Source organism: Palaemon carinicauda, chromosome 7, assembly GCF_036898095.1.
Source record: "Palaemon carinicauda isolate YSFRI2023 chromosome 7, ASM3689809v2, whole genome shotgun sequence".
Classification (NCBI taxonomy): Eukaryota; Metazoa; Arthropoda; class Malacostraca; order Decapoda; family Palaemonidae; genus Palaemon; species Palaemon carinicauda.
In genome coordinates this window covers 91,178,811-91,188,994 of record NC_090731.1, presented here as the reverse complement: position 1 = coordinate 91,188,994, position 10,184 = coordinate 91,178,811, and the positions used below count along the sequence as shown (strand labels likewise).

Sequence of the window (10,184 nt, the reverse complement as noted above, 5' to 3'; positions counted from 1 at the left end):
ATTCGAGACTAGCGCAGTCTCTGGGTCACAGGGCCGCGCGTGTCCGACCCCATTTCAATCATTAACCATTGCAGAAGACCACGAGTCCAAGAAACCTCATTTCTTATCATTTTGTATTTCCATTTATTAAATTTTGTTTTTTTTTAATCTTTTTTTCTTGATATTAAGATGTCCGTTTCTTTCAATGTGTGAAGAATTTTCTTCACTCTCCTTTTAATCGTATTTTTAGCTCTCTTCTACTAATACTATAGCTACCCCTTAAACATTCTCTCCTACATCTAGTTTTCTTTAACAAATATAGGGAGAACTAATCTAAACTTAAACTTGTTGACAGTAGCGCACGCCATGCTCGTGACGTCACAGCGTAGATACGCACATCAGAGGGCCTTAGTGTAACCACGGCGTATGTTGGTTCTTTCCTTAAACTACGTAGGTCGAGATTAAATTCCTAAACTGAATTTTTATATAAATTTCAATACTGCTGAATTAATGCATCTTATATTTCTCAATACCAATTAAGGTTTGTTAATTTTAAGATGTATGCCCATCGCACCAGTCCATTGCTAATTAATCATTTTAAATACTAATTTTTAGCAAGCCAGAATAGGTAGGATTATTGTATATATATAAACTCCCTTAGAGCAGCAAGATTTCTCTAAGTATTTAGTACAAAATCCTGCCTCCTCTGCACTCCTTCCAACAACACATTGCCCTGTCCTGAAGTCCCGATATGGCACCCCCAAGGTGAAGCCAGGTGATCTCTTCGACCTTAGCGTCGGGCCCATTCAACTAGAAGCTGCCCTGGCCTACGGACCTGCCTGGTCACTTGGTCAGTGAATCCGTGCACCTCTGGCTCACCCCCATCCCCCTCTTCCAAAACGTGACTCACCAATGAGTCCTGTGGCTGCCGGCTGGAGACTGTGAAGGAGTGGAACCTGGGAACCTTAATTACCACAAACGAGGATTCTTGGGGTGAGCCAGGCAAGAGTGCAACGTGCCAATTAGTGCGACAACCAGGTCAACAGCTATCACGGGCATAGGACTAATCTTCAAAGGAGTGCAGGTACTACATCAATGGCCATAGTTATTCCCCCATTATTTAGCTTAGACTAATTTTAACTTGATAGAGAACCTGGCTAATTACAATATTCGGACTGTGTGCGGTGGGATTGTGTGTAAATATTTTTCCATTATTATTTCTTGCTTGGAGACTAACACAGTCTCTGGGTCACATGGGCCACGTGTCCGACCCCATTTCGATTTTTTATTATTGCAGACCACGTGTCTAACTAACTAATTTTCATCATTTTGAATTGCATTTTTATGATTCTATTTTGTCTTTGTTAAGATGTCCGTTTCTTTGATGTAAATTTGTGAATAAATCAATATTAGGTTAATTAAACCTCCTTAGTATTTTTGCTCCCTCATTTATTTAATGTTTAAACTGGGAATATTTGAAGAGTAAGTCTATAGGTGGTGACAGCGAGAAACTTTGCATTAATATATTTGCTTCGAAAGTAAAGATCCTTATCTTTAAACTTTTAAACTACTTTACATCACTGCTCCCATTTTGGATTTTGTCTGATTACATTAACGTAAAATAACTGTCCAGCATCTCATTGGGGTAGCTGGGACGGAGCCGGAACAGAACCTGAGAATGAGATGACTATAGACCTGACAAAGCTAGAGTAGGCCATAATTATTGATGTTTCTACGTGTGGAGTTCTCCGGCCTCTGGACAGTAAAATTTCCCCCTTTTGTATTTAAGAGTGATGGTAGTGAATTATGACAGTAAAGTATTAGCAGGGTGTTTGTGCCCCGAGAGTAAGTGCTCATATCCTCCCCTGTTGAACTTTATGTAACTGTTATAAGGAGACTTTCCCGGACTAAGTTCCCACTCAGAACATAACACATCAAAAAATTCTCCACACAATGTAAATTTGTGTAATAAAGCCAGATTAGGTTAATTACAGCTTCGTATTTTTACTCCACCATTTATTTGATTATGTCCATTATGAATATATAATCTCGGGACAGTATACCCGATATATTGGAAGGAGTAAGTAAGTCTAAGTAATTGTGTGTTAGCGAGTGACTTGGTATCTAATCAAAACTTCGAAGGTAAAGATCCATATCTTTAACTTTTACTTTACACTACATCACTGCTCCCATCCATTGCCATTGTCTCAATAATTGCTTAACGGAAGATTCCTGTCGAGCATCTCACTGGGGTCCCTGGGATGGAACCGTAACAGAGCCTGAGAGTGTAGATGACCTTAGACCTGACAAAGCTAGAGTAGGCCATCAAATTACTTTTATTTCATGTGTGGAGTTTTCAGGCCTCTGGACAGAGTACAATTTCCTTATTTTGCATTTAAGAGTGAAGGTATATGAACTACGTCCTCTAAGTTATTAATATGGTGTTTGTGACTTGAGTGATAGCGTTCCTTTTCCTCCCCTGCTGATCCTGTCCTTGAAGTAGGGAGACTTTCCCGAAACAGCAAGTTCCCACTCAACAATTAGATAAACATTTTCCACAAATATTAAGATATAATTCTGTTTCGTCATATATTTATTTTACTACTTTTCTATTAACAATGTTTATGTTATTGAAATATATTAAATTCCTATAAAATCAACAGCAACGAAATAAAAATCTTTCATTCATCAATACACTCACAACCAATGAAGTATATTAGCATACAAAAGGTAACGTATTAATTACAAATCTTTATATGGTACTTTCTGATTTGGACAAAATTCAAGGATATGTATTGTTACTTAAGGTCTATGTTTAATGCAGAACCACTGGCTATGACATATAATGTCTTTGTATAAAAAATAAAAAGTGGTATTTCGATATTAATGGAGTAAATATATTATTCTATGAAAAGTATAGAGTACAAATGGATAAGGAAATCCACTATATTTAGTGTTTAGTAATGGGGCTTGCATTTGTACTGTGCCTTCGTTATATGGAGAGGCCTGTTGCTTGGCGTGTGCAGTAGTAATATGATTATGCTTTAGTCTACCATCAAAAGTGGTTTTCTGTGTCTGATTCGTTTTTTATGACATGAGTATCACAATAACTAACATAAATAATATGAGTTACGTTCCGTTACATTTGAAAGATATATTTCACTTTAAAGTGCAATGGTTTAGTCAGTTGAATGATAGCCTCACAAATAGGGTAAGATTATAGTTACAGATGGAACAAAATTTTCAACAGAAAAACTGATTTTCTTCGAGTAAATAGTGTCCTTTCACTGAATTCGCCCCTTATTTCAACAGCAAATAAACCGAAAACCCGTTAGACTGTCTAAGAACGGGGATATATATTTGTTTTTCTTTTATAAATATAGTGTTTTATTGCCTTGTTCGCAGAAAAAGAAAAACATTAATCCCCTATATACTGGCAAGCAGTACATCATCAGCTGTGCACGCTAACCCCATTGATTATTATTTCTTACATTAAGTTTATATTTGCAGTGAAGATAAATGTCATTTCCGATGTCGTGAATTTTTCTCCGACTTATTGAAATTAATTATTTTAGGCCCGATGGAATGGGCCGATGACAAGACCTTGATGAGGTTTGCTTTCCAAAACTATTCAGGATTCAATAAAATATGATCACAAATTATAATTTCATTACAAAAATAATCATTTGATAAAGAAATAACACACAATAACACTTCAAGCTAATTGAAAATAGAATGTCACCCTTAGGGGGTCTGCAACACGTGCTCATGAAACACAGAGTCCACGTTGGACTAAATAAGACTAAGTTTTCAACGCTATAACAATTATTCTATGGTAAATCACATACCAAGGTCTACAGGAGTTATTTGATGCATAAAACTAATCCCCAGTCCCAGGGATGACAATTTTACAGATCGATAAAAATTAACACACAGAGACTCACAAAGGAACCAACCTGGTATCACGATAGCTTGGAGCCGGAGACGGAGAGACTAACAATATAGTTTAACTTACTGGGTTGGATGTTTAGGCAGGAATGAACGAGCGTCGTGCTGGACAGCTCCAAGGAAAACTATGGTCTCCCGCAATAGCTAAAGTGTCCTTGCGAGATGCGCGGGAACTCTTACGTTATTTATTTAATAAGGGGTTTGATAAAGCTTCTTTATCGACCACAAGACAGAGAAACAATCAAAGTCTTACTTTTTATCAAAGGGTAAACTTAATACTTCGGCTGAAGACCATAATTTGCCGTAATCCAACAAACTAGAGAGTCCTTGGCTCTAAACATATACATCGATATTTTTGTCGTGGTGAAACAGTACAATATCATTTTCGTAATTCGTAAATAATAAATGCTTTGTCTCTCTGACACCCGCTCCTTCCCCACCAGGTAGTTGAAATTTATGCCACAATACCGTCACGTATTGGACAACACTCATTCGCAGAAACGCCCGCGAGATCTTCCAAATTTACCCCAATTTAACGCAAGGTTCGTGGAGTTAAATGGCGGGGATTTTGAATGATCAGTTCGAAACTCCCGACATCCTCCACACCCGAAATAAAGAGGGCGGTGAAACGTCGATCAATTAGGCAAGACTGGACTCGGGGGAGGAGTAACCACTCCAAGACTCTGTTAGGCTCATTGCGTAGCGCTCCACAACGACTCTAACGGAGTACACACAATATACATCAACAGAAATATCACCCCGGGGCAATCAACTCTTATAAGTGTACACACAGAATGGCAATGCAAAAAAAATGTACCCAGACATATAATACATACATGAATCCATCAATAGAAAGGCAAGTAGGCAATGGGCCTGCAATAATATCTCAAATAAGCAATGTATACATGTACAACCATAAATTGAACAAACTTATATATACATATTAAATCATAAGGCAATCTGTCCTTAATCAATCAATGGAATTACCCTTCCCACACTGCCACACCTTGGCAATTACTCTAGGGGAAACAAAAAGGGAGGGTGCCTGGTTCTGTACAACGCTCGACTTGTATGTACGAGACAGACCCTCCCATCCCCGCACTTCCAACCTCTGTGGATTCAAAATCACCTACATTTACTTCTTTCCGCCCTCCCTACCTACTGGAAGGGACACTCCCATTTTCATTTACTGTTTGCAGCTATGAGTTATATGTCCTCGTTCTGATGTAATCGTTCCATCAAATCTCGCTGTTTCGCAGCAGCCTTTCTCAATGGGCGTGCGGAACGTCCTTGTGCGTCCGTCGTCTCTGATTCTATGTCACTTTCACTCACCTCACTTACTGTATTGTTATCACTATTTGCATCACTACCTAAGACCTCTGTATCTGGTTGTCGAGACGTCGTAGCCTGAACCATCTCCTGGTTGTCCCCAGACGTCTCAACGGTCCCTGGCAGTCCTGCTGGCAAACTGTACGCACCCTCGTCTTCAACGCCGCCATCGTCTTCTCCAACACCATCATCGTCATCAGAGGGGCAATCTCCAGGGGAACCAGGTGGCTGACAGCTCGCAGGGACTCGACACCCTCAAACAACACCTTGGCTGAACGCACGACTCCGTGGTCGTCAGAATATGTCTCCACGACACGTCCAAGGGGCCACGTAGCCCTTTTTTTATTGTCTTGCTTGACCAGCACGACATCTCCGGGGTGCAGCTTGGAAGGTTCCCCAGATCGACAGTCGTGTCTGGCTCTCAGGGCACTCAAATACTCTTTTCTCCACCTCTCTCGGAAGGCTTTCAAAGAGTCTGTCAGCTTCAAATAACGATCACGGAGCCTCCGGGAGGTGAAGGTCGCATTGAGGTGGTCGTCTGGCAAGATCGGTGCCATGAGGTTGATTGGGCTTCCTCTCACTAAATGGGAGGGGGTGAGGACCTAATCCTCGCACTTGTCGCCGCTGCACATTAGAGGCCTGTTATCAACCACCGCCTCGGCCTCCTTCACTAATGTTAGTACACGGGCGTCCGTCAGGTACTTCCCCCCGAGGGCTATCTGGAGGACACGTTTCGTCACTCCGATTAGGCGCTCAAGGAACCCACCTTTCCAAGGTGCACGGGGCGTCTGAAAACGCTATTCAATTCCAGTTTTCCTCAGGAACTGCTGGACTTCATCCTCTTCATAAAGTCTCTGAAGGAGGTTGCTGGCAATCTTGAACATTTGATGATTATCAGATGTGATGAAAGACGGAGCACCGTGGGTAGCACAAAAACGACATAAGGCTAAGACAAATTCCTCCGCTTCCAGGGAGGGGCAGAAATCGAGGTACACGGCCTTGCTGGCCATGCAAGTCACGATCAGTATGTAGCCTGGCCGCATTTCAGTCTGTATGGCCGCTGTGTGGTCCACTCCGACTGCTATAAAGGGCTTCGTTAGGTTGATCCTTTCCTTCGGTAGGGGGGGTGGTGGTGGCTGTCTCAACAGGGGCTGGAAGGCTAGTACGCATTCTGGACACTGCCGCACAATCGGCCTCGCAATGGAATGTAGGCCCGGCGACCAGCATTTCTGTCGAAAGATACCAATCAGTGTATTCACACCACAATGTAAGTGCAAACTATGCAAGTATCTTAGATAAGCCCTAACTAAGTGCCCTTTGGCTGGCAAAAGAATCAAATGTTTCATTTCCTCTACTTGGGATACTCGTCCCCTATTACAAATTAACTTATTATCTAACACTAGATTTAATTGTCTGACAAAATTAGTAACTTCACGGGGGGGTCTGACTCCACCCTCTAAGTAAGCATAGACTGTAGGCAAATAATGTTTTTGCTCTAATTGGACAACAATACTGAATGGATGCTGTTTTAATTTAGCAAATTTTAGGATTATCCTAATAACTCTCAATAAGAATTGGAACTCTACTTCCCTCTGTAGAATTTCCCATATCTCTCCTGGTGGAACAGGTCTTATTTCCTCCCTCATTTCTTGTACCACCGCCACTACGGTTCTTTCATTGGTTGGATCGTCCTCCTCATAAGGAACAGGATCTCCCGTGGTCCTTAGGAACTCTGGACCATTCCGCCAAAGAGTGTTTTGTAGCAATTGTTGCGTCGTTGCTCCTTTGGACAGGACATCAGCAGGATTCTGTTTGCTTGGGACATGGCTTAGACTGAAACAGCAAATCTGATGAAGAAAAACAATCTCCGCCACTCTGTTAGATATGAACACATTTTTGTTGTCCTTGGCATCGGGAGATGCTACCCATGCCAACGTGACCTTACTGTCGGTCCACATGACTATCTCTCGTGGCTCTATCAGCCCTTTGAGTGTCCTGGCTAATCTGCAGCCTAACAACAATGCTAATAGTTCTAGCTTGGGAATTGTCAACTTGTTCATCCCCTTTGGAGTGATCCTCATTTTACTAGTGAGCAGGCTTACTTGATTGCAATTGTCCCTAGTATATGCTACTGCATCATATGCCTTACTGCTGGCATCGGTGAATACATGGAGCTCTAGATTTTTCTTGCCTACCGCTCTTGGAAATGTGATGTTGCTTACCGCTTTCAATTCACACAACAACTCACTCACTTCTCTAGCTTTCTCTCTCTTTAGCACGTCATCCCAACCTACATTATCCTCCCATAGTTGTTGGAGGAAAAGTTTTCCTCAAACAGATAATGGGCTTATCAAGCCTAGAGGATCGTAAATGGAGACCAACATGGAAAGTACCCTATGCTTCGTAGGTACCCATCCCTCCCCCAAATCACTGATTCTCTTACTCTCTTTCACACACAATTGGTCGACGTCTTGGGCCCATCGCAGCCCGAGTACGTGAACATTCACCAACTCATTCCACTGCTTCTCGCTATCGAAGGCTAAGTTATAGGACGCCCACCCTTCTAAAGGCATACCACCCCCTTTTAAGATCTTGTTGACAGATTCATGCTCCTGCCTCATGCTCTCTACATCCTCGAAAGTACTAAGATAATTATCTACGTAAAAGGACTTCGCAAAATCTGGCCTACCTTCCCTTTCGAAATGACAATTTAAAACTTGTTGCAACAAAAACGGACTCGCCGTGATGCCAAACACCACGACTCTAAAGGCGAAGGTGAGCGCTCGACCTGCTACCTGGCGCCACAGAAATCGTGTGTATTTGGCATCACGGGGATCTAGCAAGACACGGTGGAAGGCCTTGCTGATGTCAGCTAGCATGGCATATTCGTTCAATCTGAACATTATAAGCAAATGATATGCTAATTCTACTAGATTCGGGCCGGGTAAGAGGCATTCATTCAACGATTTATGACCTTTAGATTTTGCTGAGGCATTAAACACGATTCTGAGGGGGGTCGTGCGGCTATCTTTCTTAATTCCAAAATGTGGCATATAATACCCTTCAATCTTGGGTTCCTTTACTTCTGATATAAAGCCTGCTTCTAGATACTTATTTATCACTCCCTGATACTGATCAAAATATTCCATGTCATTCCTGAACTTAGTTTACAATGATTCTAACTGTGATACAGCATTTCAATAGTTCGTATTTGGCCTAGCATCCGACCCGAATGGTAGGCTAACCTGATATCCCTCAGGCTTCTTTACGACACTTTGCGACACCTTTCGCATGGCTTCCGCTTCGCGAACAGTATATTGCTCTGATGGGGCGATGCCAACACGGTCCAAAAGCCACCACTCATCTACGTCAAACTGGTTTGGTTCACTCGCAATTCTACAGACTGAGCGTTTTCACATGTTCGATCTTTTTTCCTTCCAGTAGCCACTGCGGCACTTTCCCATATGGCGACATACCATTATGTGTCAGAAAAAGACTTATCCCATCAACTTTCTCGATGCCTATGATGAAGCAGCTAAAATAATCGGCCCCTACTAAAATGTGGACATTTTTCAATTCATCGGACTTATTCTCTGGATCAGCCAACATGAGTCCCTTACTCAACAGATGCTGTCTAACTTGTACATAACCAGCGTTATGTATTGGGACGTCAACGTTCTCGTGTGCCACCAGCTTCATTCGTACTATTCTTCTTCCTATCTCTACCCTACAGCTTACGACATCATATTGTCCGCTTATTTCTGCGGAGCCAAACGGAGCTATGTTCAACGCTACCCTTCCTACCACCGGTAGGCCTAATTGCCTCACGGTTTTCACGGATATGAAGCTTTTTTTGGACGGGGGGCAGTTTCGTGCTGTCGAGGCGTCGCATTTACTACGGGGCGGGATGTTGTAGACTGACTACTACTATTACTTGGGGCTGAAGTGGAGGGAACTGATTGCGGTCGTTTTCCCGCATTATAATTATCACAAATGGCTGTGTTGGGGTTACCATTACAATTCTTACAAGAGTTAGGGATGGGACACTTATCACTTCGATGACCAGACTTAGTGCAATTGAAACACAGGCTCTTCTTTAGCAAAATGCGACGTCTGGCAGCCACGTCAGTTACTTGGCGGCATCCGTGAGGCGGGTGCCGTTCGTTACAAAAGGGACAAGAATTATTCTGAACTGGTTTCGACTTCGCTCTTACACTGACATCTACTCTCTTGTCAGGTTCAAGTTTATCTCCTCATTGCAAGGCATCGTCCTCGAGCATTCTAATAATGAAATCGATCGCGTCGAAGAATTCATCTAATGTATAGTCACGCTTTCTCAGATGCTCAACTACTTTCCTGTAGAGCTTCCCTTCTGACAGCTTTTGATTAATGAGACTTATGACCATACCATGGCCTATATCATTACTACTTAGCCTCTTGATCTGCTCATTTATGATTGTTAATTCAAAACGAAACTTTTTCAGCTCTACAGGATCTAATGAGGGTACAAAGATATTAGCCAACTTTCTATGCAGAATTACGAGTGTCTGATGGACATTACCATATTGTTTGTCTAAAAGATCCAACGCTATCCTATAGTTCGCGGCGGTTACACTTAGGGATTTTACGATCCTAAGCGGATCCCTGCCTAAAGTCTCCAACAGATATGTGAATTTAGATACATCATCCAAATCTGCTCTTCGGTCCACATGCATCGTAAAGAGCTCTCGATATGAAGCATATTCCTGCACTTCCCCTTCAAACGTGGGGAGAGGCAGCGGTTTCAATCTGGGGAGGGAAACATTCCCCGTCGGAGTGACTTTCACTCTATCAATTCGATTATACAGAAGGGTAGAAGCTCGCGTAGCTTCTCCTAACGTGTGCCTGATTCAGGCTTCTAAACCAGGTTCTAGTTTAACAGATTGTTT

At 42.2% G+C, this 10,184-nt stretch overlaps 1 protein-coding gene across 1 annotated transcript; it reads right to left on the bottom strand.

The window, feature by feature from the left end:
* Positions 1 to 6,053: 6,053 nt before the first annotated feature.
* LOC137644441 (uncharacterized) lies at positions 6,054 to 7,316 on the bottom strand. Its single transcript, XM_068377418.1, has one exon. It carries the CDS (start codon positions 7,314 to 7,316, stop codon positions 6,054 to 6,056), a length of 1,263 nt encoding a protein of 420 aa, XP_068233519.1.
* Between the last annotated feature and the right edge of the window lie 2,868 nt (positions 7,317 to 10,184).